Genomic DNA, 27,392 nt, shown 5'->3' with positions numbered 1-27,392 from the left:
CATTAGAAGATGCAATTCAACATTTGACCAGTAGGGTAAAAAGTAATGTTATCTCTACGGGTGCAACTCTTGCGCAATGTCTTAAAAAACATGTAACCGGATGAAAACCGAGGCAAATTAAATACTTTCTTCAACCCGTTGGATGGCTTTTATGGCGCGTTAAAACTTCAAACATCTGAGAGAGTGGCGGAAATGCTTTACTTTTTGGATACGATGTGCAGAAAGGGGTAAGAAACATGTAAAGTGGACGACGTGCGACCATTTCGAAAACAGACGGCAGTAACTAACGAGGAACCTCATCTCGGAGCTATACAGCGGAGGGAGAGGTTCCGTCGGAGCTAGGTCTAAGTCAAATTGTGAATGGGAAGTGTGTTTTGAGGTGCACAAAATTTACTTTTATTTTAGGCAATTTTATCTTCTTATTTACCCCCTACACTACACGGTGATTGATTGCCTTCTTTAGCAACACTCATGATTGATCACCAGTAGGTGTCAGTGGAGTTTGAATGAACAGCTTTTACGACGTCTCACGGTTGTCATACGGCATTGCTCTCTGGAGTCTAGATCCCACAGGCCGGAGGAACGATCGCGCTGTGATTGGCTAAGAGATACGACAGAGCTCGCAATTGTTTTTTTTTGTTTTTTTTAACACAAAATAGCCTTCTCTTCACTTGCAGATACGGTATTTGTCAGAGTTGTTTAAGTTCTCAATGCTAGTAGTTTGTTAAATTGTATTATATAGCGATGTAAAATATCTGCGAGTTTACAGACACCAACTAACAATGTGTAAAAAATAGTATTTATTATTTTTCACAAATGGTGAGAATCTTATGTAAACTAACATGCTATCTCTGTCGTTGTTGTAGTTATTGTGTAAACAATATATGTATTATACATTGTTTGTTTCCTCCGACAACGAGCTAGCCAATCACGTAGCTCTGGTCCAGAGTGTTAGCGAGTTATCTCTAACGCTCTGCCAGGCGCTCTGCTGCCCATAGACCGAAAATTCTACTACTGTGCGAGGTCTCCAACTTTAGTAAAAAATAAACAAAACTATTTAGCTATTCACCGAAACAAAGGCAGTTTTATGTTGTTTGAAGTCTATTCTCCAGGGTGGGAAGCCTCTCAGGACCCCATCTTCTCTGTATAATACACTTCTTGGGCAGAAAATGGAAGATGGAAATGATTGTATTTACTGCACTGCGCCCTCTACAGATCTTGTCAATATAAATTACCATTGACCAGATCTGTAGAGGGCGCATTCCCGCCTATTGGACATATTTTATTTTCTGCCCAAAAAGTGTATTATACAGAGAAGGTAGGGGGGCCCTGATAAGTTTCCCACCCTGGAGAATAGACTTTCAACATACAAAACAGACTTTGTTTCGGTGAGTAGTGAGATAGTTTTGTTTCTTTTTTACTAAAGTTGGAGCCCTCGCATAGTAGAATTTTCGGTCTATGAGAATAGCATCGCATCTGGCAGAGCGTTATAGAGAACTCGCTAACGCTCTGGACCCGCGCTAGCCAATCACGGTGCGACCATCCCTCGGGTCTATGGGATGTAGACTATACCCCCTTGTTTACAACGACATGCCTGTGCTCAGCTGATCGCCCCTGGGCTGCAATCTTTTATTCATTTGTCGGTGAATCTGGTCTTGTCAGGCATGTGTAGAAAACACAGTAGTGCGTTTGGATTGAATTTAACAAAGGGAGGCGTTGTTGGAGGATGAATGTGAGAGTTAGAGAAGGAATTGACGACTGGTGGTGATTTCACTGCGGCTGTTTGTGTCGGTAGGCAGCTGATATGTATGGCATGGCATTCATTGTAACTGTGAATCACTAACGTTATGATTATGTTTGAAGATTAGGTACATTTTATGCCTTAAATATCTAGGATTGGCTATTTTTTCCAGAGTTCTACCAGTTAATAATTTTGATTTCATGTATAGTACATTTTTATTTATGTATTAATGATTTACAAATCCAGGGTATCGAAAGTACCTGTTTGTGCTCTTTGGGAGTTAATGTTATATAATATATAAATATTGAACAAAAGGGAGGGTTGATGAGTTGGATGCTTTGGGTTATTATGTGTCATCTTGTCACAGATGAGATGTTACCATGAATTTAATAGCTCTGCTCATGACACCTCCACTCAGTAGTGAATTATAATGTCCCAGATTACCCAGAACCATCTCCTGGCATCCATGCCTTCCTCTTTCAGCACGATTCAAACCTACAGTAGCGGATGAAAAGCACTACACTATGTGCTCCATGTTAGCCCTTCCTCCATCCATTCTGTATCTCAGTGGTTCTCAACCTTTTTTTTAAAGGTCTTAAAAGTCCTTAAATTGTCACTCCCCCCCCATCACTGATTGAGAACCACTGCTGTATCTCACCCAATATGACATAATCAGTCATTTGTTTCAACAACATCAGACTAATGTGACAGTTGAGCCACTGGATGAGATCCTCCTGAACAGAAACCTAACTGTTTACTTTTATTATGTCACCTGTCTCTCTCACTTTAAATTTCACTCACTCACTAATACTATACATACTCTACATTCCATCCAATGTGAGTTTGGACTGTATGAGGAGTGTAACCCTGCACTTTCTGTCATTTTGACAGATATTGCAAATGCCTTGCACTACGTACAGTATAACCAATAAACTAATAACATTTTGAGTGTAACTTTGGTCATTTTACTGTATAATCTCCACTGATGTGGCTTAAAACATTAACATTGCATCTCAAGTCATTTGCACTGAATTGCACTGTTGACAATGAAGTTAGGATACAGCATATTAGATTACCTTTCTTCTGTTAACATTATTTTCGATCATGATGATTCCATGATGAATACATGATGAATATTCACTCGCCACTCACTTGCCTAAACATTTACTAGAGAGGGCATACAAATAAAAATTGTCACCGCAATGTTACACTATCATCTATTATTGGCGGAGTCTGCCGCACCAACATCACACTGCACATGCACGTACTGCTGTACTGTAGGCCTACATGTATGAGCATGTGACAAATAAAGTCTCTTGAATGTTGAATATTGTTCAGCCCTAGATGGATGTACTGTGTGTCTGTGGGCAATTAAAGATATTTTCCTGCTTGTAATTTCATAAAGCTATAATCTTTGTAATGTAATTTAATCAATGTGTATGGAGTAGAGTATGTTAATTCAATATAACTAGCATATCTGCAGTGGTTGGAGGTGGCCTGCCTACTCTTCTATTGAGACGTAGAGTATGTTAATACGATATAACTAGCCTATCTGCAGTGGTTGGAGGTGGCCTGCCTACTTTTCCAGAAATTGGTGTCAGGCTGGTTAAAAATGAAAAATAACATTATATGTAGCAGATTATTACTTGGATTATTATTACAGTTATTATAGTTCGGATGTCTTTGCAATTACCTCTCTGTCGGGTGATAGAGTCAATGGACATAAAACTCATGGATTGTAGCTTCACGGTCACGGATCTATTCCAGGGACAGTTTTAGGCTACGGGTCATGCCTGTAGTGGGATGTCTGGGCTTGGATATTGAATGCAAGTCAATGGAAGGTCCAAAGTCGTTTGTGTGTTTGTGTTTCTCCTCAGGATGGCGTCTCTATCAGAGCAGCTGCAGGAGGTGCGTAGTCGTGCGGAGGCCTGTCTGTACTCGGGTGGTACGGTGGTGGAGGTGAGGGTAGGTGTGACAGCCATGGCCAACCTGCCCCTGCCGCCTTGCTCCAAGTATTGTCACATGGCTGCTGAGATCATGGTGATCGAAAACAGCTTTGGCAGCAACAGGAAAGAGGTAAGAAATGAGACGCTTTGTGTTTTAGGTGAGAATATAAGGAGGGACATTTACTGCTTTGTGAGATAATACAGTGTTGAGTGTCACGAAAGAGGACGGATGCACTGCAACACAAGGACATGAGCTAAGTTGACACCTGTCAAAGATCCTGGAGATGCTTTAAATAATCATACTAAAGATGGTTGCATTTGATTAATCAAGTTAAATAATACAATTATTTAAACATTCTTTGTTTGCGTAAGCTTCCTCTTTTTGTTACAAACTGAGCCATTTGTAACGCATCATAAGACCAGAAAGAGAAGGAGGCTGTACAGCTACTACTAGATCTGATCACAGCCGGTATAAAAGCTTGCATTCAATATAATGGGCGTGAAACACTCCATTCTTCTATATCTGGCAAATAAATATACTCCTCTTCTCTCTTCTCTTACCCTCTCCTCCTCACTCCTCTCCTCCAGACATTGGCTTCTCTTCAGAGATTGTCTACAGCATTGAACATCCTTGAAAAGTATGGCTGTAACCTCACCAACCCCAACAGGCCAAAGTACTGGAGGACAGTCAAACACAACAATCCAGTGTTCAGGGCAACAGTTGATGCTATACAGGTACCACATATTCACACTGTAAGAAATCTGACCAATGACCACACCTCCTGTTTGGTTAACATCTTAAGAAGAAACTGTGTGTGCACTCAATTAAAGGAAAGGTTTACAACACGGATACCCTATGGGCTTTTCGATTTTTGCCAATTATGGAGTTTTCTTCAGTATACTGTATGTATATATGTAGTTGCTCAGTCTGAATGAGTAATCTCGTTTTAAATTGTGTTTGTGATAATCTATGATGTTCAACTACCAAATAATAGTTTATGGTAAGTTAATTAGTTTGTTAACATAAGTCATACGTTTACATGGTACAGTTCTGTAAGTGTGTTTCTTCTTTTACTTGTTTGCGATTATTTTCACATTTAAGTAAGATCTTTATCTATTTATTTATTTTACAAATAAACTTCAGCAACATCCAACTGAACATTTTGGAGTGAGTTGCTTTTGTCAGATTTCTTCTATTTCAGCTTTTCAGGGTTTTGTGTCAAATGCAAACTCTTTCCCTCTTTAATTTCTCCTTCCTTCCTTTTCTCAGGGAGGGAGGGCGGTACTGTGTCTCTATGGTTACTCCAATCAGCAGCCAGATGGCCTCAGCTTCCCTGATGATGTCATGGAGCCTGATGTGTGCCAGGTTGCCACGGTAACACTGGAAGTGATGAGCTTGAGGATGGAACTGGACATGCTTGTTAAGGTGTGTGTGTGCGTGCCGGTGAGCGGCTTTGCAGATCGGCTAATGCCAGGTCATTGAGTCGCAAGACATAAACGTATTGAATCTCAAGCAGAAGGAGTATCTTTGGCCTTACCCAAGGCACAATGAGACTATTTAAAACAGCAATATGATTAAACATTTTGCACAAGACAATACAGTAGCATCCATCTGCAACTGTACAATACATGACATTCGCAGATTGCATTTGATACAGTTCTAGAACTAAACTGTACCTTTCAGAGAGTGTTCGCTGTGTCAGAGGAGCGCATGCATAACGTTTTTCAAAAATAATCGTCTGGATTGACAATCGTTCAACCCCTAATATTTTAAACAAACTGCATGTGTGTGTGCGTGTGCGCATGTGTGTCGTGTGTTTGTGTCTGTGTGTGTAATGTCACCAAATCAAACTCTGAAGCATTGTCCTGTTGTGCTGATGTAGCAGGGTGGGATTTAGATCCCTCTTGTTGTTGTGTGCAAGATCAGCCAAAGCACCAGCACAGCTTGTTGTCACAGGCCTGATTTATGCTTTGGTGACAAAGATAAGTTATTTTTAAGGTATTTTTGTAGAGCAACATTTTTGCACGATTGTCTGACATATTTGTTGATCCTTATACTTATAGTAGGAATGTTGCTAGCTCTTATGCAGAGTGAGTTGATAAGCATAGCATCATCTTAATGTGTTTTAGGAGGCTCATCCCCATCCTGAGTTCTATGAAAGAATCATTCCAGCTCTAAGACACAAGGTAGGAAACTGATAAACATCCATTTTATCCAAGATCACTTCAATTCAAGCTTCATTTGAACCAATATACTAATTTCCTTGAACTAATAATACACTTTTGTGCGATCCATTTACAATTCCGTAATGTGGACACTGACTGCAATGATTATGTTGTATTTAGATTGCTGCTAACTTGTCCCATGCACAAAACATGCTTTGCCTACAGAACTGCAATTACTGTAGATATAAATGTCATTAAATTCCTGCCATGTTAACCAGAAGATGAGAAATCAAATGTTAAAATATCACAATACTGTAAGAAACAATGATAGTACCTTCTTTATTAATCATTGTGAACAGACATTAAAATAAAAATAAAACCTGAAGCACAGGTTTTGTAATTTTATACTGTACAGCATCCAGTTTATTCTACCAAAGTTTAATTGTGCTTTAACTCATGAAATGTGGATTGGTGAATGGATGCTTTCCATTTCAAGCTGTTTGCAGGCATCTCTTTGGACAAAATTGACGTTATATTCATCAAGTTTGAGCCAAGCATACTGGCGTTCAAAGTAATAAATACAGAGCCATGATTCCTTGTCATTTCCAGAATCGTATTCAGTATAATGTTATGTTTTTTTTTAATTCTAATGTTTCTAATTCACTCACGGACACTTCCTGCCGTGTCTGATTGACTCATATCTCATTTAGGATGTCGGCCTCAACACGGATGCTGTGATCTATCCCTCTTCCTCCTCATCATCTTCCTCCTCCTCCTCCTCCTCGGGCCATCGGGAGGGCCATCCAAAATCTCTGGCCTTCTCCCATCACCAGCACTCCTCTCGGGAGAGCAGCCAGGGGCGTTCACTGTCCCTAGCCCACAACAGTCCCAGGTCTATCCAGAGCTTTGGGCCATGGCGCACCACTACAGCCAATGCATCCACCTCCACCAATACCAACAACTCATCTTCCAACAAGCACCCAGGTCAGACACAAATCTGAATTGCTTTTGCATTATTTCACATAAATTAATGAATGAATCTACAACAACTTTGGTATTTATCAAAGATCAGACATGACTGGCATGAGCTCTAGTCAACTAAACAACAGGGTTAGTGATCAAGTAAATAGAGTGCCAGGAAAACAATTAAGTGCTACAAATAACTAGGTTAGCAGGTAGACATAAAACCTTGTATCTGTCTAAATAACATACTATTGTAAACTTAAACATACTTAGCACAGACAGACACAGACCTTTATTGATCCTATGGGGGAAATTGAGTCGCCAGAGGCAGCACAGTTGATTATGGTGTTTATCATTATAATGACTTCTCTTTCATTTCTCCAGAAAACTGCACTATCTGCGGAATATTCGCTGTCGCCACTCACTGCCCCACATGTGTCCAGTGTCTGTGCATTGAATGCGACAGACTGTACCACTCCTACCCTGAACGAGCCAATCATCATCGAACGACAGTGACGTCATCGTCGTCATCTAGAAGCAGGAAGAGCCACAGGTGTGCAGGGTAGAATAAGTGGTTGAAGTCACAGAAAAGGAACGGCAACATTATTGTGGCCTCTTGTTTCACGCTCTGTTTTTCTCTCCCACTATTTCTCTTTCTCCTCTTGCCTTTTCCCTTTACCTCTCACTGCCCCATCCTCTCTCTCTGTCCCTCTGTCTCTGTCAGTAGTTCATCATCATGGCGTTGTATTCACTGCAGTAAAGTCAACTCCATCCAAGATGTGCTGTGTGAGACATGTGAGCGCCCCCGCTTGGCCTCAGCTGGATCTACAATAGACGACTCTCAGCCTGTCACCACCACTGGTGTGTGTGTGTGTGTGTGTGTGTGTGTGTGTGTGTGTGTGTGTGTGTGTGTGTGTGTGTGTGCGTGTGTGCGTGTGCGTGTGCGCGCGCGCGCGCATACTATCGTATCATATTGTTTACCGAGTAGAGCCTGCTCACTGAGGTATAGCCTAATTTAGACTTTATTTATTGATCAGATCACAGCTTTTCAATCGCTGGTGGATGTTTATTGAAGAAACCCCAGTGTGCAGGTTCTGCTGTAGTTCCAAAATCTTTATTTTTAAGTGATAGTCACAGTGGAGAGAGACCGTGAACCTGCATAGAGAGAAGGGGAGGGATATGCAGCAAATGGTCAGGCCTGCTGGGAATTGAACTGGCGACTCGCTGTCAGGCATTAGAGCCCATGTGGTACCACTCGGCTATCGGGTCGCCCTGTGGTTCCTAATTTTAATCTGGACATAACCCAGGAGAACTCAACACATCATTTGTATGCTTTACTTGTTCTATCAGTATTTACTATTTTGGTGCATGACACCCAAGCACAACTAAGTATAACTCAGGCTTTAGGGATGAAGTACACACCGGGAACGTTTATTCTGTGTGATTAGTTTGCATTAATTTGAACTGCTGTATGTATACAGTATGTCATGATTACATCCACACAGAATATTACGCAGTGATAAAGCAACATAATTACTTTTCGAAAGAAGGTCAGTTTAAAAAAAATTGGCATTTTAATATTGCTGTCCCAAAATTGTGATGTCCTCACAATGTAATACGTGTGTGTGTGTGTGTGTGTGTGTGTGTGTGTGTGTGTGTGTGTGTGTGTATTTTTTCTGCTCCAGAGTGGCAGTGTAAGAGCTGCACTGTGGTGAATGCGGCCAGCAGCATCTTGTGTGAGGTGTGTGAACGTCCTCGTCTGGCCACCAGACCTCCGGTCACCCCAACACACCCTCCCGTCACACCACCCAGACCCCCCGCACCTGTACTGGGCATGCCTGGTGACCCTGACAGCCAAGTAGGTTCTGAACTATTGCGTGTGTGTGAGTACTCTCTCTATCTACAGTATCTATCTCTCTCTCTCTGTCTCCCTCCCTTTCTACCATTCTCTGACTTCCTTTGTTCTACTTTTTTGTCTCTGTTTTTCTCCCCTAACCCCTGCCCTTTTTTCTTTTTCTTCCTCTATCTCATTCCCTCTCCCTCTGTTTCTCCCTGGCTCTCTCTCTCTGTATGTCCATTTATGTCTCTCTCCCACTGTTTGCCCATCTCTCTCTCTCTCTCTCTCTCTCTCTCTCTCTCTCCAGTGGGTGTGTCAGTTCTGTACCTACTTGAACTACTCTCCAGCCACTGTGTGTGAGATGTGTGACCTGGCCCGTCCTGAGCCCGCCCCCATGCCAGTCAAGCTCCGACCCCCATCCCCCGTCAGACGTGTCCCAGCACTGCCAGTCAAGCCCAAAGACCCGCCCTCTGAAGATCCTGATTTGCGGAGACAAAGGCTAATGGAGGAGGAGGGGTTGAAGTTGATTCAGCTGATTAGGGTAACCTTATAGATTAACCGCTCATTATGATTTTACTCCTTACTATTGGGTGCATGCACTATTGTTGTAGTTGGAACTGTATGCCAACATTACAGATGTATTACATTTTTTGTAATTCGCTTTGCATAAGAGCGTCAGCCAAAGCCCCATTTACACCTTATAAACACCTATCCCTGTCCATAGTACTAAAAGTCAGCAGACAGTCAAATGATGAAAAACATTGGACTCCAGAAATATTGAGTACTGTAAAACCGGCATAAATGTACATGTACACTAGTAATCCCTATCAACACCAACTAGCCACAAATGTATATTTAATGCCCTTATATCCTCATCCTCATCAATTGTACTGAAGACAAAAGAAGAAAGATTGCCAGACTGTAAGAAAGCTGAGAGGGAGACAGTGTAGGAGAGACAGACGGTAGGGAAGCTGAGAGGAAGACAGTGTAGGAGAGACAGACTGTAAGAAAGCTGAGAGGAAGACAGTGTAGGAGAGACAGACGGTAGGGAAGCTGAGAGGAAGACAGTGTAGGAGAGACAGACGGTAGGGAAGCTGAGAGGAAGACAGTGTAGGAGAGACAGACTGTAAGAAAGCTGAGAGGAAGACAGTGTAGGAGAGACAGACGGTAGGGAAGCTGAGAGGAAGACAGTGTAGGAGAGACAGACGGTAGGGAAGCTGAGAGGAAGACAGTGTAGGAGAGACAGACGGTAGGGAAGCTGAGAGGAAGACAGTGTAGGAGAGACAGACGGTAGGGAAGCTGAGAGGAAGACAGTGTAGGAGAGACAGACTGTAAGAAAGCTGAGAGGAAGACAGTGTAGGAGAGACAGACGGTAGGGAAGCTGAGAGGAAGACAGTGTAGGAGAGACAGACGGTAGGGAAGCCGAGATTGGCACGTTGTAGGAGAGGCAAACGGTTATAATTGTATGTTTACAGTCTTTGTCGTTCTCCACCTCTCATTTCTCCTTCAGGATGGAGAGAAGAGAGGAGTGAGTCCTGAAGAGGTGTACACAGGCATGCGTGTAGCCGGGGACGCCAGTATCTTACCTTGTGATTGGCTGAAAGCCGAGCTGCCTCTGTTATTGGAGCAGATCTGCGCTCTGGTAGCATCATCCCCAGCCTTCTCTGGAACTAACAGTGACAATATAAATGAGTACACAGTAAGTTACATTACTTACATTTATTACATTATTGGAACTATTGCATTGCCATTGTTCATTGTCTTCTATTGTTTATTCATTTATTTGTTTTTATTTTTAGGTTGTGTATTTTTTCTACTATTCATTATGCTACGAACACCAGAGGGAGGTGCAGTATATACTGTATGCCATAAACAAACATGGCGGCTGCAGTAAAATGTTAAGCTAAATAGTACACAGTAAAATATGTTTATGTAATAACATTTGAGGTGAGAAATAGGCAATGCAGGAACAGAAACCTTTTTTTTGTGATCAAGTTTTTATTTTATTTTATGTTCACATAAAAAAAAAAAAAAAAAAAAGGAACAAACTTTATTCAAAACAGCATAGGGGAGTGGTTGTCTTGTATGTACAGTATGTACTGTTCAACAATTACATTTTATTAGGCGAATACCTAGTCCCTACTTGTGTACTTTTTAATATTTTAAAATGTGTGCACATATAAAAGCAATCCTTCCAAGACGGCGATCCCACCCATGACCCAAAATTGCATTATAAAACAAAATGCCAGACACTATAGATTAAGGATATGCATGACAAATAGCAAGTCCACTGCTCTGGCAAAGATTCTTCTGGGAATTGATCATAACATTGTGTGTCATGTGAGTGCAGCAACCCTAACCTGACACGCCATATAGCGGAGAAGAACAGAATTGATCTTGTGAGTCCAACTGCTGTGCAAGGTTTCAGAGGCACATGGGCACACATAGTGCCATGAATAATAGCTCTATGTTATAGGGTGCAGTCCGGTCCAATGTCTATTAATTACGGTGAAAACATCACCTGCCGTGTCAGAGGGAACTCCTTCAGGTCAACCCCTTCGGACCACCCACCTGTACCAGCGCCCCAGTCTTCCACCATCTCTGGTCCCATCTGATCCCATCCGTCACTCTGACAATAAAAGCAAATTAAGGCGTCTCTGTGCCTCTCCCTGTTAACTGTGTGTTTGTAAACAAACCACTTGAACCAGACATACTCAGTTGCCTGGAGTCCCCTAGGGATCTATACTAGGCCCCCTCCATTTTCCCCCTCTACGTTAATATCTCTTCAGATGTTTGTTTAGCCAAATATTAGTCTCAGAATAAGGACGCTAGGGTTCATGTGGTTAGGGTTGACTTTCTTGTTCGTTTTGTGTATGTTTACTTCTTAACTTGTGTGAGTCTGTGTTGTATATTGCGTTTGCCAGGTAAGGTTAGTATAGACAGGAAGAGCTTTTATTTTGTTCCTTTGAGCTGTTGAATGTCTCAGCTATGACTGTCGTGTGTGCTGTTAATGGTGAGTGGGGGAGCGGGGATGGGGATGGGGCACTCTCCTGCATCTACAATCTGCAGTCTCTTGAGAGTATTGCGCTCCAGGTTGTTGCGACTGCACCAAAATGCCAGCGGTGCCACCTCCTGTCTGTACGGAGTTTCGGGATCAGTCCGATCAGGTTTGTGTCATCGGCAAGCTTGAGAAGCGTGACAGAGGTGTGCGCTGAGGTGCAGTCTTCGGTGTAAAGAGAAGTAGAATAGAGGGGAGAGCACGCAGCCTGGCAGTGCCCCTGTGCTCAGGGTCAGTGGGCTTGGGATGTGCTTTCCCAGCCTTGCATGCTGCTTCCTGCCCATCGGGAAGTTTGTGATGCAGGGTACAGGGGTTCAGGAGGCACAGTCTGCTTGCTGGGAGAGGCTGGATTGTAGGAGCTATGGCACAATGGTAATGGAGTTAGAGCCTGACCGATACATCGGCCAGACCGACATATCAGTCATTATAAATATTTTTTTATTACATCAGTATTAATACTAAATAATGATAAACTTTATTTGTATAGCACCTTTCATGACATGACATGCAGCTCAAAGTGCTTTACAGAGCAAGAATACAATTACAGTTACAAATAATTTATGCAGTCAATAATAATGATAATAATAATACATCAGACTTATATAGCGCTTTTCTTAGTACCCAAAGTCGCTTTACAAAACAAATCAAAACTATTTGTTGCGCCACATTTTTTTTTCCTGAATGAGAAGAGTTATTAGTGACATTACACGTCATTACATCATTACACACGCATCCATGCGTTGGTTGTCCCACACGAGCCGCCACAGTCTCGTAAATCATGTTTTTGGGGTGAGCGTTTGGCACAACTGCCAATCAAAGTGACTGTACTGGCCAATCACGGCGTGTCTTTTCCGGGACAAAACACATAACAGCATAACACCTGTTTAGCAGACTACAGCGTGGGACAACCAAGGCATGGATGCGTGTGTAATGACAACTAATAACATATTAATGGAAAAAAAAAAACTTTTGGCCACAACAAATAGCTCTATGCTATGAGGGCTGCTGGGGACTGATGGGGAAACTGGACAACAGGGGCAATTCTGCAAATGGACCCCATGGCCAGGCATTTGGGATCAATATAAGTAGGAAAGAACTCCTATATGTTATTTTAGTCCGGACTTTAACTCATTGCATCCTACCATAGAATGGCGTGTTTAACCCCAGTGCCGAGGATGATGGGAAGCAGGGGGAGCCAGGTGTGGTCCAGTTGTCCAGAGCAGAGGCCAAACAGGCCTGGCTTACAGCAGGGGGTGACACTGAGAGAGCTGCCAGACAGGCTCTCCGTGACAGAGACGCCAAGGTATGGCATATCCCTCTCTGTAAACACATCAAGTCCTGTTGAATTTTGATAAAACAGTGGTTCTCAAAGGGGGGTCCGGGGACCCCCAGGGGTCCTCGAAGGGGTTCCAGGGGGTGATTCATAGCTAGTCCAAATGGGCCCTTACAGGTCAGTTTGGTTACATCTGACCACTCTCAGAGTTATGTGGGTCCATGGCTTAATACATAACAAACTGGGGGGTCCTCGAAATTGAAGAACCACTGTTATAAAACTATAGAAGCAAGGCTATTGTATCTCTCTGTCCCTTCCCCTCAGGTCAAGGAGTTGTGTTCTTTAGGCTTTGATGATATTCCTCGCTGTCATGAGGTGTTGAGGCAGAGTGGAGGTGAGGTGCGCGGTGCCTTGGCCTTACTGCAGAGATCCCTGCTGGAGCCCTTCCACCAGCGCATGTGGAGCGAAGATCCTGAACCGCCTATTGACATCTATCATCCTGACAAACAGGTGCGAAGAAAGATGTTTGGTCTTTATTAAAGGTGCAGTAAGTGATTTTCTTTTGTTAAAATAAGTGTTCTATAGCTCTATATGTTGGTAGCAATTGCTATACTTTACTTTATTCGTTTATTTGGACGGGACAGTGCATATTAACGAACAATACATACATTTTGTAATGTATATATACACTATAGAGTGTTTGTTCAGTAACAGGGGTCTCCTCATCTCTCCAGCACATACGTAAACAGAAAATACTGCACCATTGACAATGTGTATTTTGCCTTCTATCTCTCCCTATGTCATCCTTCAGCGTATATGTAGGAGATTACTTGCTGTGTACGACCTGCCGAGCTGGGGCCGCTGTGAGCTGGCGCTGTCCCTGCTCCTGGAACGCAGTGCCACCTACTCCCTGGAGGATGTAGTGCAGGCTGTGCGTGAATCTCACGACCGGGAGTTCATCAAGAGGGTGCTGGCCAAAGAATGTCCAATCTGCCTTTCTGTCTTCCCACATAATAAGGTACTCTAAACAATCTAAACAAGGGTGTGTGTGTGTGTGTGTGTGTGTGTGTGTGTGTGTGTGTGTGTGTGTGTGTGTGTGTGTGTGTGTGTGTGTGTGTGTGTGTGTGTGTGTGTGTGTGTGTGTGTGTGTGTGTGTGTGTGTGTTTCACCTCTCTTTTGTTCAATATTCTTTATTTGCACCTTGTGAGGACCAAATCTCATAGAAATAGAAACATTAGGTAAACCTGCCCACGTGGTAAAAACATGTTGCTGGCCCTCTTACAAGGAAGGGACAATTGTTTGTGTTGATAAAAGATATATCTCGTATATTTTAGGGTTTTGTTCTAGTCTATACCCTTATACCCTTATCCTTATGCATAGTAAAACCTCTGCCTCTCTCCCTTCCTCTTTCTTTCTCCTCTTCTTTCTCCCTCCATCTTTGTATCCCGTCTTCTTGTCTCCCTCCCTCTTTTTCTCCTCTTCTTTACTCCCTCCTTCTCGTTCTTCCCCATGTCTCACGGTCTCTCCTCAGATGCAGTCTCTGACATCATGCCAGTGTTCAGTGTGCTGTGGCTGTTTCCAGCAGCACTTCACCATTGCCGTGAGGGACAAACACATCAGGGACATGGTGTGTCCCGTGTGCTGGGAGCCGGACATAAATGACCCCGAGCACCTCAACAGTTACTTCTCCACATTAGACATTCAGGTAAAGCCCAAGGGTCTCCCTCCTTAACGCTGTTCCATGTGTACTCTTGAATGAGCAACGCAAGTTCTGTGAAGTTCATGAAAAACTCAACATGGGGTCCAGGGAACCCTAGTCCCTGAGGGGTTTCCAGGAGGTCCACAGCTAAAGTATTGATCGTTAGTAACCAAATGGACCCTTACAGGTCAGTAACTATGAGAGCAATCAGAGCATACAAATGGAACCAAATGAACCCTTATGGGTAACCATCTGTAACATAATGCCTAAACACAAGTTACCATTGCTCTTATACAATACATTACTCTCGAACTTACAGTAGGTTGGCTCCTCTTGTCTCTGGCTGTTCTCACAGTGCATCGTGCGTCTCTATTCTAAGTGGCACCTTTTTGCAATCCAGGGAAGGAGGGCAACAGAGTGAACGGAGAAATCTTATCTTTTGATGAAACATCGCACAATTATATTGTCATACAGAGCAATACCCCCAGAGTCGCCCGAGAGGGGGGGAGGATGAGCGACTCGACAGGACAGACACAACGGTAACGGCCAGGATAACGGACTTAGGAATAACGAGAAGGCTCACCCAAACAACTCTAACTGGGGAGGCATTGGAAGTCAAGTGTCACTGCGGAAAAACCTGCAAGAACACTAAAGGCCTTAAAATACACCAGGCCAGGACCAAATGTGGAAAGGAGGGGTCACAGGTGCAGCGCACAGCGGTAGCACCTGGTGAGACGCAGGAGAGCTCCAGGCAGGAAGTACCCCACAGTACTGGAGATCTCTTAGCACCTGTGTCACCTCAAGACCTCAGGAGGGACCCACCCAATGCCTCCCCAGAGAACCAAACCCAAACTGCGAGAGAACGAATCAAATGGCCCAAGATGGGCGACACCAAAGAATGGTACCAACTAGACCAAGATCTTGACAAAGTGCTAGAAGCCACACTAGCAGGGACAGCTGAGCAGAAAGTCAATACTCTCACAACAATAACATACAATATAGCAAGGGAGCGTTTTGGAATGGAGGACGGGAAGAAGGTTAACATCAAGACTGCACACCAACCAAGCAGAAGAGAAAGGGAAATCCATCGCTTGAGGGAAGAAATCAAAACGCTCAAAAAGCGGTTCAAAAGAGCCCCGGCCGATGAAAGGGAAGGCATCAAGGATCTGACGAGTCAACTCCGGGAACGTCTCTGCAGACTCCGAAGAGCAGAGAGCATTCGGAAAAGGAGGAAGGATAGGGAGAACAAAAGAGCTCAGTTCACCAAAGACCCCTTCCGATTCACCAGAACACTGCTGGGTGAAGCAAAATCTGGACGGCTAACCAGCCCCAGAGAAGAAGTGGAGGCGTTCTTGAGGGAGACCCACAATGACACCTGTAGAAATCAGGCCCTGGATGCCCACCCTAACATTGACAGCATTGATACACCTGGAAAAGAGCTCAACATCAGCGAACCATCCTGGAAGGAAGTCCAAGAGGTGGTGAAGAAGGCCAGAACAGGATCTGCCCCCGGTCCAAGCGGTATACCCTATAAGGTATACAAGCAATGCCCAAAGCTCCTTTGGAGGCTGTGGAAGCTGTTCCAGAGGATCTGGAAGAAGGGCATTATTCCATCATGCTGGAAAAAGGCAGAAGGCTGTTTTGTGCCAAAAGAAGAGAACTCCTCAACCATAGACCAATTTAGAACAATCTCACTGTTAAGTGTAGAAGGCAAAATCTTCTTTTCTGTACTGGCCAAGAGGATGACCTCATACATGACAGAGAACGGATACATTGACACCGCTATCCAGAAAGGTGGGATCCCAGGCTTCTCTGGATGTCTGGAACACACCGGAGTGCTCAGTCAGATGATCCGGGAGGCCAAAGGCAGCAAAGGCAGCTTGACTGTTGTTTGGTTGGACTTGGCCAATGCCTATGGATCAATCCCTCACGCTCTCATCCATGCAGCACTAGACCATTACCTCATCCCTCAGCACATCAAGGGAATGATCATCAGTTACTTTGGCGGAATCCAGCTACGATTCAAAACAGCCCATTTTACAACACAGTGGCAAACCCTGGAAAAGGGGATCGTGACTGGCTGTACAATCTCCCCCATCCTCTTCATCATGGGTATGAACCTCCTTATAACAGCTGCTGGGAAGGAAGCCCGAGGCCCAAAAATGGAATCGGGAATCCGACAACCCCCAATAAGAGGTTACATGGACGACCTTACGGTGACGACCACAACCCATGTGGAGGCGAAGTGGGTGCTAACAGTTCTGGACCAAATGGCAACATGGGCCAGAATGAAGTTTAAGCCAAAGAAATCCAGGGCGATGGTGATCAGGAAAGGTAAAGTGACAAACAGGGTCAAGCTGCAGGTGCAAGGAGAAGTGATTCCATCGATAGAGGATAATCCAATCAAGTGCCTGGGAAAGTGGTTCGATGATTCACTTACCGACAGGAACAGTGTTACCAGTACAGAAAAGCAGACAGAGGAATGGCTGAGGAGGATCGAAAAATCAGGGCTCCCAGGGAAGTTTAAAGCATGGCTGTACCAGCATGGATTGCTGCCAAGACTCATGTGGCTGTTGACAGTGTATGAAGTCCCTATGACAAGCGTGGAAGGAGTGGAGAGGAAGATCAATAAGTACCTCCGAAAATGGTTGGGAATCCCTCCAAGCTTCACTTCAGTAGGCCTGTATATAAGATCAGGGCAGCTCCAACTTCCTCTGTCATCCGTGGTGGAGGAATTTAAGGTCGCCAAGTGCAGAGTCGTAATGACATACAGAGACTCCCAGGACGAACAAGTCAGACATGCAGGCATCCTCACAAGATCAGGACGCAAGTGGGCAGCTGACTCGTCTGTCGCACAAGCCGAAAGTATGTTGAAGCTACGTGATATCATTGGAACGCCATGCACAGGAAGACAGGGTCTTGGAACTTCCCATATCCAGCAATGGGGGAAGGCAGGAACCAAGGACCGAAGAGCCATGATCCAGGATGAAGTACGAGGCCTGGAGGAGGAAGGTCGAAGGGCAAAAGCAGTGGAGTTAGCGTCCCAGGGAGCATGGACCAAATGGGACCTACCCAAGAGGAAGATCACATGGGGAGATCTATGGAGATTGGAGCCTTTCCGCATCTCCTTCCTGCTAAGATCGGTGTATGACACGCTCCCGACACCAACGAACTTGCACAAGTGGGGCTTGAGAGAGGACCCATTGTGCAAGCTTTGCGGGGAAAGGGGTACCATGGCACACATCCTGTCAGGGTGTAAAACAGCACTCGCCCAAGGAAGATACAGGTGGCGCCATGACAAGGTGCTCATGACACTCGCTAACACCCTGGAGCAGGAGAGATGCAAGAAACGACAACCACATGGGAAAACAATACCATCTATTAAGTTTGTTCGTGAGGGACAAAAGCCACCAACCACAGTAACAACAAGAAGCAACCTGCTACAAAAGGCCCAATCATGGGAAATGAAGGTAGACCTGGGGGGAAGACTGCAATTCCCCCAGGTTGTCCAGACATCCCTGAGGCCAGATGTGGTAATGTGGTCTGAAGAGGCAAAGAAGATCATCCTCATAGAACTTACAGTCCCATGGGAAGAGGGTTGTGAGCAGGCGTTTGAGAGAAAGAACACCAAATACCAGGATCTCTTGCATGACTGCAGGGGGAAAGGATGGCAGGCATGGCTGTTCCCAGTCGAGGTCGGCTGTAGAGGATTCCCCGCCCAGTCAGTGTGGAGGATGCTCACAGCCATTGGGATGACAGGGAGGGAGAGAAAGACAGCAGCTCGCAGGATGGGGGAGGCAGCAGAGAGAGCCTCTTGCTGGTTATGGAGCAGGAGAGAGGAGCTTAGCTGGAAGCCAGGAGGAGGAGATGGGCAGTGAGTTGGCCACCACTGCCGGGCCCGCCAATGGGAGGGTGTTGTGGTTCAGGGTCGAAACACCCGATGATCTTGGTTACCACCTGATGACATCAATTCCTCCGGGCCAAGGCTACATTCACCAAAAGTGAATGAAGGTGAAGCATCTTTGGATGTAATTATAATCACGTCAAGGTGATACATTCACACATAGACACCTTAACCCATTAAAATGTCAAAGTGTCATTTTAGATTTTAGATTTTAACCACTTTAACTATTATTTTAGACTTTGGCTATTCAAAAATAGCAGATATACAAGCTCATAGTGCTTCGTGCCGCGCTATGAGTTTGAAGATCTGCTATTTTGGAAAAATCGTGAAAAAAATTTGGGGTCCTTGACATGAAAAAGCACCACTGATTAGGATTTAGAAGACATTTTTAGAATCGGGTCCTCAGGTCTTAATGGTTTAAGAACCTGGTTGCACACATGCATTGTGAGGCCCACGCACTTGAGACTGTCGTCTGTAATCAGTGTAAGTGTAGCCTCGATCTCCAGACTTTTATTGTTTAGTTTTGCTAAAAAATAAAAGCCTGGAGCAGCGCGTCGGTGTACCCGATATAGGAAGTGTTTCATTTCCCCAACCAACCAGAGTGCAGTGGGCGTCGCTCGTAATGTTGTGTTGACGGGGCGGCGGCTGACGGACAGATCGGTGAACCAATGGGATCACATGGCTGTTCTCGCCGGAGATGTTAAACACGCCCCATTAGGTCAGAAAACAGGAGCGTTGATGCAGCCTAGTGTAAGTGTAGTAGTTGAATTGCAGGGTTGAAGGCTCAGGTACTAACTTGAATTTAATTGAATTGAATTGAATTTCACTTACAGTTGCGAGAGTGCCTGGAGCCAGAAGTCTATGAACTTTTTCATAAGAAGCTTACTGAACAAGCTCTCATCAAGGACCCCAAGTTCCTTTGGTGTAGTCATGTAAGTACATCTGCTCAGCATTTATTTTGACGGGCATAATTAAGATGAAATGTTTAGTATTTACATGAAAAGTAGAAAATGAGCTTCAAACCTCTAACTCTAAGTCTAACCCTAGTCGCTAGGCTAAAATAATGTAGCATTTCAATTATGTCAAGACTAAATAAATACCTAACTAACTAAATAAAAAAATGTCCTCTCCTCTCCTCCAGTGTTCATATGGGTTCATCTACGATGGAGACCAGCTCAAGGTCACATGCTTTCAGTGTCGCAACAGTTTCTGTGCTCAGTGCAAAAAACCTGTAAGTAGTGTGTGTGTGTGTGTGCGTGCGTGCGTGTGTGTGTGTGTGTGTGTGTGTGTGTGTGTGTGTGCGCGCTAAAATGCGCTAAAATATGCATTTCATTAACCACATACTGTATGTACTCTTTGGTTCAATAATCTGGTATCATCTTTATCTTTCTCTGTCTTTTATCCCATGCTTAATGCTTTACAGTTGTCTGACTCCTTCTATATATGTTGGTTTTGTTTCTTATAACAATCAGTTCATTACAAGACGAGGTCATAATCTTCAGAAAGAGGAAATTATGCCTCAGTGATGCACAGAGAAACAAACTGAGTTTATTCAACTGTAATATGCTGTCCGCATCAAGCACTATAACTATATAGTGCCGGTAAATAGCAGATGTACAAGCTCACAACAAGTTGTGCTGCGACGCGTTGTGAGCTTGTAGATCCCCCGGACACTGCCACACCCGCTATTTGGCAATGGATGTGCAAAGTGAACAAGTTCTTCCTTGCTCCATGACCAGCTGTTTCGTTTTTTTTTAGGCCTTTTCATGACAATCCACCACCACCACACCCCTCTCAATCTCAACGTGTGTGTGTGTGTGTGTGTGTGTGTGTGTGTGTGTGTGTGTGTGTGTGTGTGTGTGTGTGTGTGTGTGTGTGTGTGTGTGTGTGTGTGTGTGTGTGTGTGTGTGTGTGTGTGTGTGTGTGTGTGTGTGTGTGTTTAGTGGGAGTCTCAGCATGCAGGTCTTTCTTGTGAACAGTATCAGTCATGGAAGAGAGAAAACGATCCAGAATACCAACGACAAGGCCTGGCCGGCTACCTGCGCGACAATGGAATCAGTCAGTCGCACACAAACACATGCACACTTGTGCACGCGTGCGCGCACACACACACTATCCATCAACTACCTTCCTTAACAACCCACTAACATTAAACATTGTACTATTGCATTGCTGACTGAACGAAGGTTTCAATGACATATGTCTTTCTTTCTTCCTCTCTTAACCCTCTCTGCTCTTCCTTGCTCCCTCATATCACCTTCCTTCTTCCCTTTCTTCTTTCTGTTCCTCTGTGTCTGTCACTTCCCTCCCTTATGATGATGCTAACATCATCTCTCTCTTCTCTCTTTATCTCTCTCTCTCTCCCTCATAGCGTGTCCTAATTGTCGTTTCCAGTATGCCTTGTCTAAAGGAGGCTGTATGCATTTCTGCTGCTCCCAGTGTCGCTACCAGTTCTGCAGTGGCTGTAACAACCCCTTCCACACGGTGAGGGTGACTCTGTTACTCTGTGTACTGGTCTGCATACCTGGTCATATTGTCTGAATAATTGCACTGAGACATTAGTTCATTTTTGTGGGTATGGGGGTAATTGATTATACTCGATGAACTGGGCCATATTTTGATTACCAGTCAATAGAGGCAGTGCAAAGAGTCTAAAATCCAATGGTGAATTTGAAGTTGTATATCTTCCTTCCATCTCCTGTTTTTTCCCTCTCTCCTTCTCTCCTCTTCTACAACCTTACCTCTCCCTCTACTTTTTCTACTTGACTACTTTGTCAATCTGTCCCTTCCTGTTTTGTCTCCTCATCTTCTCCTTTTCTGCTGTCCTTCCTCTCTCGTGCATGCTCCTCTCCTCTCCTCTCCTCTCCTCTCCTCTCCTCTCCTCTCCTCTCCTCTCCTCTCCTCTCCTCTCCTCTCCTCTCCTCTCCTCTCCTCTCCTCTCCTGTGCAGACATGTGCAGTGGACCAGTGCAGTGTGTCAGGGTTGCATGCCCATCACCCCAGGGACTGCCTCTTCTATCTCAGAGACTGGGAGCCTGGAAGACTGCAGGCTTTACTGCAGGTACACACGTGCGCTCACATGCACAAACATTATGGCTGTTTTATTTTATTAGATCGCATTTCTATTGCATCGTTTTATTATTTATTTCTTATTTCTTACTTATTTCCACACAACAAGAGCAACATTTGTTTTGTCCGTGTTTGTGGTGAGTTCCTTCTATGGCTGTGAAATAAATAATCGAACCTCAACTAATTGCCGACTGTGACAAATGAAGCGCAGTCGATTGCACAAATCTATATTGAATTAGTAGGCATGGCTACTGCTCCATGTTTAAAATACCAATTCTTTATTGGACCAAAGCAGCTAAAGTGGCTGAAAAATGGTAGATGACTATAAACCAAAGCCTGACCAAAGCCGTGTTTGTGTTGTGTGTTTGTATAGAATAACGCAGTGACCTTCAATACGGACCCTCCACCTGGAACACAGACAGGTAGGGCTGCGCACACACGCACTACACACACCATAAAACTAAAAGATTAAAACAGACAGATAAGACCAACACAGCTAAAGATAAATCAAATAGAGATTAAAGTTAGTTAATTAATTTAAGGAGATTGAAAAAAAAACTCCCTCTTATTATCTCCAATTCTCTGTCCTCTCTCTCTCTCTCTCTCTCTCTCTCTCTCTCTCTCTCTCTCTCTCTCTCTCTCTCTCTCTCTCTCTCTCTCTCTCTCTCTCTCTCTCTCTCTCTCTCTCTCTCTCTCTCTCTCTCTCTCTCTCTCTCTCTCTCTCTCTCTCTCTCTCCTCTCTCCCTCTCTCCCTCTCATCCATCCCTCCACCGGCAGGTCTTTGTGGAGTTCTGGAACAGAAGGATGAGGGAGGACAACAGTCAGATTCAGCCTGTGGGGCTCACACTCAGCCTGGACACGCTGGGCTCTGCGAGTATGCCTTCATCCACAACTTGTTTAGTTACATCTGAAAAATGATGTTTCCATGCAAGCAGGTTTTTACGTTGTGATCACTTTAAACTGTGTGTCAAACCTCTTTTGATTGTTGTTGTTGTCAAGTGAAGACGCATCAACCTAGGTTCTCAGGGATTAAAGTTCTCAGTCCTGGGGACTGATTTCAGTCTTGAGGATTCCATGTGCCATGTTTAAAAATCAAAAATCACATATTGGGACATGGTCTGAAAATAATTTTCAGTCTTGGGATTTTTTTTTGCTTTAACCCCTGGGTTCTAATTCTCACATAATTGTCTGATCGCAATTATTTGAGATAATCACAATTATTTTGCATCATCAGAATCGTTTCCACTTATCTCTATAAATCAATCTGTTGAAAATGTTTCATAAATGTTTTTTTTTTTTTTTAAATAGCGGAAATAGCAGATCTACAAGCTCACCACTTTTTTTTTAGTATAAAATGATTAAATGTGGCCTATCTGATCATAGTACATCATAGTTATTTTGATTATTATATTGGTACCAGTCATTCTCAGTAATTCCTTTGTATATTTAACTTATTTGCCATATCTGCCCTGTGCAAATTTCCATATCTGCCCTGTGCCAATTTTGTTTAAAAAGCCTAAAGGTCAAACAGAAAGGTCACTTTTATTATTTATACGTTCCAATACTCAATGCCAAAAACACAATTAAATCGTCAGTCGCAATTATTTGTATGAGAATTAATCGTCAACTACAATTTCTTGATTGTGACAGCCCTAGCATTACGTTGTTCCAGATTGCTTGCTAGACTAGCAGTTACTACTCTGCTGCTCTCTGGTCCTGCCTCTGCTTCACTGTGCTGTCCTGCACTTGAAAGAAATGTGAATTGTTTCAGCCTGGCACAAGGCACTGAAAAGAGGTCAGTTACCTGGGTCTTGACTGCTGAAAGCACTACCTCTCCATAGGAAAGTAATGATGAAACAGTTCCAGCGCTTTATTTTACAGGTCTTCAGTGGACACTGCCCTAAGGTGGAAACGTTTTTTCTTCAATATAGAAAGAATACAGTTTTACTACTGACCAAGGGGTCACCAGTTCCTTGAAAGAATATATCTCTGCTGTCGGGCAGAAACCAGCTATCTCCAAAATGTACATTTTTCAGGAAATGAAAAAACAAAACAAAAAGTGGAGCTAGGAGGTTTTGTCCATCATTGATAAGAACAGCTGAATGGACCTCCAAGCTCACAATGAGGTTAGAGGTCAAAAGGGCGTGGAGCCTGGAGTTAGCAAAACAAGCTAACTCTCCACCCCCCTTTGGTGGACTTAGCTGGTTTAGCAGACAGTTTGAGGATCCTATGGAGTTACCTGGTTTTGTCAGAAGTGCTTTTTAATACTTTTCATTGGTTCAATATTTTTTTTAACCAACACACAGACGTAAAGGGTGTTCAATAGCACTGATTCATGAAAAAAAAATGTAATGCTGAAAAATTGTGTTAGCTGGTTTCTGGCAGACGAATACAGTACGTATGTTACATACATGTGGGAAACCAGTACAAGTGAGCGAAACGGAACAGGGAGCGCCCGTTTTTCCGGCGTGGGAGGCTGGGGCCCTGGCCAGGTCACTTGGCCGGTGGCGAAACGTGTCCTCGGGGCCGGGGCGGCGATTACCGGCGATCGCCGGGCCTGGCGGCCTCCCGTTCAGCACCGAAAGTGGGCACTCCCTGCTCCATTTTTCTCACTTGTACTGGTTTCCCACATGTACTGTAACATACTGTATATATTCTTTCAAACTAAATATATAGGATTTAAGTGGTCAATTAATTCAATTTAATTTAGTTTATTATTTATCATATTTCTTATTTGTATAAGCATAACATTAGATTGTCAGACTAGCATTTGATATTGTAATCATGTAATTTGTAAATATGTTGGTAATCTAGGAAGCACTACCGGGAGTACCTGGTGAGTCTGATCAACGGACACTCCATTGACCCAGCACCCCTCTTCAATGCCAACGAGTTGGTACTGGCCTGCAGGAGATACCAAGTGGATGACGCAAGAGTTAACACAGAGGATGACTTCACCTTCTACAGCAGAATGCTAGAGGTACATTAACCCCATGAAGTGAACCCTAGCATCTCTATTCTGGGGTGAACATTTGGCAGAAATAGCATATTGAGCTTGAGGAACCGAATATAACATGACGCCACTTCAATGGACGCGGCCGCCATGTTCTTTTCCGTCGCCCTGTTACTTTGAATGGTGTGTGCGCTCTTGATTGACAAGCTCACTATGCGTTGCACCTCTACGCTATAAGTATATGTAGGTTTTAAGTGGTTAACATCCTGTGTGTGTGTGTGTGTGTGTGTGTGTGTGTGTGTGTGTGTGTGTGTGTGTGTGTGTGTGTGTGTGTGTGTGTGTGTGTGTGTGTGTGTGTGCATGTGCATTGTGCATGTGCATGCATGTGCGAGAGAGAGACAGTGAGCACACATGCAGTTTTCGCAGTTGTCAGTAATTTGTCACATTTTGGGTGTTCTGTGTCGAAAATGATTTTTACGCCACTCTTTCATGACCATCTGTCGGTTGTGTGTTGTGTTGGCATGTGTGTGAACATAGACACACCAACATCACCACACTTCTTTTGTGGCATTTTGACACAACCACATTTAAACATACTGAAAGCAAGTTCTGCTTATGTTTGTTGGGGTGCCCTTGCAGCCTGAACCCATATTGGAAAGGTGTGTGCCATGCAGTGGTGGCAAACGGCGTAAAACAAAAAAAAAAGCAGCCCCCCCATCCCCCGATGACAAAACGGTCCCGGGGGGCACGAAGGGTTAGCACCGGGCACCACGAAGGGTTAATCCGCCCCTGGTGCCATGCACCAGACTAGATGATAGAGATGATGCCACACAATAATAATCCCATTAGACGTGCTCATTTATTGACCATGTGAGGCAAAAAAAGTAAAAAACACTACAAGTTGTCAAAATACCATACAGTAATTATAAAGGGAAGGGTGGATGACTAGTTTGTCCCTTTTTCACAAATTGTCTATTGGCTGTCTTGTAAAGATGGCCAGGCAATCAGCCCAATAAGCCCAAGCATACAGAAACTGAATATGTACACACACACACACGCACACGCACACGCACACACACACACACACACACACACACACACACACACACACACACACACACACACACACACACACACACACACACACACACACACACACACACACACACACACACACACACTAACTATACACTGTATATTACATACATATGAATATTATTATGTATTCAGCACTAAGACTCTGTGTTACGTCTCTCTTTTCTCAGAAATTGATGAACGAGGTTCCGCTAGGCGACAAGGTCCCACGCAAGAAATAAAGACAACACCCCCCCCACACACATCTTCTCTTGATGTTTTTATTTAAACAGCCAGCATCTTTCGAGAAAATTGCCATCTACCAATATATGTCAATGTAGCTGATTACCGTGAGCTCAGAAACTTACTTCAGACTGATGGGTGGTTGAATTACACTCATGATCCTGGCATCTTACATTCTGTATTCACGTTGGTACAAACTTTGTGCAAAGTTCTGCTCAAGGATCCCACATCTTCAAATTGATGATATGAAACAGTCAGTGGTTATTGCTTTCAGGAAGAAGCACTGTTCCACCTCATCATAACTTTCTTCTATTCTACGTATGGCTACCATTGTCTTTATTTATTTGATGGTGGCATAATATGTGCAATTTGTGTGTGTGTGTGTGTGTGTGTGTGTGTGTGTGTGTGTGTGCGCGCGTGTGCACGTGCATATGTTGGTGCATGTTGGTGCAGGTGCCATTGACTTTACTGTGGAAAGACGGGACTTAATGGTTGCATATGTTTCAGGTGTTGACTTGGAGATTTTAAATATGCTTTTGGAAACTTCCTTGTCCATCATAATTGAAAATACAGATCTGTCACACTGTAGTGTTTACAGACCTTGCAAATGTAAAACCTTTGATCTCTCAACCAATGTCAGTCTCTAGAATCTTGGATAAAAAGCTCAGACAATAAATTAGAGTGGAAAGAAAATGCCTTTTTTAAGTTGCATGTTTAAGCAAATAACAATTTGCCAAGGCAGAACTGCCAGTCAAAGCGAAGAATCACAGCGTGTCCTCGCCGGACATGCTTGCAGAGACTCTTGTGTAATGAAGTCAAAGACGTTGGCTGCCATGTTATTTGTGTCCAAAGTGGCCACTGATACCCCAAACTACATAGTGCTGCTTTAAGTTGAGTTACATGGTCGTGCAACAAAGTATACATTAGCCCAAAGGATCCCTGGCTAATGAGCCTTATATGCCTTAATACGTTATAATTGCCCCCTATAACTAAAAACAGCTTAAATATTGTATCTATTTTGAGTGAAAGATCAACTATTTCTAAAATAAATAAAATATTTAAGGTGTTTTGCATTTTTGATTTGAGTTACAGAGGGCAACTATAATGTATATTAAGGCATACAAGGCTTTAGCAAGAAATGCAAAGTGAGTATTGCAGTATTCACCCTGAAAATCACTTTATTGTTACCCTGCCCACATGCATGCGTGGCAGGGTATTGTATGTGTGCGTTTGTGTCTGTCTGTGAACAAAATAACTTGAGAACAGATGGGGGGACTTTAGTGAAACTTAGTGGGAAATGATCACTCCTTTGGGGTAGTTTGTGTCACTGTACATTTGCACATACGGGACATTTGTTCTCTGCATTTTCCGCTCCGAACTATTAGAAGCAAAAGGTTTCTCAAAGAGATGATTAACTTTTTGGTTGAAAATATCCAAGGTTATGGTCAGAATCAGGAACTGATGGGT

General features: G+C 43.7%; 1 protein-coding gene across 4 annotated transcripts; it reads left to right on the top strand.

Annotated features, from left to right (window-relative positions):
• The first annotated feature begins 1,608 nt into the window (after positions 1 to 1,608).
• rnf31 (ring finger protein 31) lies at positions 1,609 to 26,624 on the top strand. 4 transcript variants are annotated; one of them, XM_084057304.1, is made up of 24 exons: positions 1,609 to 1,787; positions 3,583 to 3,817; positions 4,276 to 4,422; positions 4,958 to 5,113; positions 5,818 to 5,874; positions 6,564 to 6,837; positions 7,201 to 7,369; positions 7,541 to 7,677; positions 8,502 to 8,674; positions 8,961 to 9,194; positions 10,164 to 10,352; positions 12,859 to 13,014; positions 13,309 to 13,494; positions 13,796 to 14,002; positions 14,516 to 14,689; positions 19,421 to 19,519; positions 19,729 to 19,818; positions 20,531 to 20,645; positions 20,959 to 21,071; positions 21,537 to 21,647; positions 22,029 to 22,077; positions 22,433 to 22,529; positions 24,470 to 24,635; positions 25,874 to 26,624. In XM_084057304.1, exons 2-24 carry the CDS (start codon positions 3,620 to 3,622, stop codon positions 25,922 to 25,924), a joined length of 3,348 nt encoding a protein of 1,115 aa, XP_083913430.1. In that variant the 5' UTR covers positions 1,609 to 1,787; positions 3,583 to 3,619; the 3' UTR covers positions 25,925 to 26,624. The 4 variants fall into 4 exon arrangements, with proteins under 4 accessions (XP_083913430.1, XP_083913431.1, XP_083913429.1 ...); XM_084057305.1 differs by having other exon boundaries at positions 1,609 to 1,791; positions 3,619 to 3,817; positions 7,544 to 7,677; XM_084057303.1 differs by having other exon boundaries at positions 1,609 to 1,791; positions 3,619 to 3,817.
• The last annotated feature ends 768 nt before the right edge of the window (positions 26,625 to 27,392 follow it).

The sequence above is a fragment of the Gymnoscopelus microlampas genome (assembly GCF_963454915.1).
Source record: "Gymnoscopelus microlampas genome assembly, chromosome: 5".
NCBI classification, from domain to species: domain Eukaryota; kingdom Metazoa; phylum Chordata; class Actinopteri; order Myctophiformes; family Myctophidae; genus Gymnoscopelus; species Gymnoscopelus microlampas.
The sequence above is the reverse complement of the archived record's forward strand: the minus strand, read 5'-3'. Positions and strand labels throughout refer to the sequence as shown.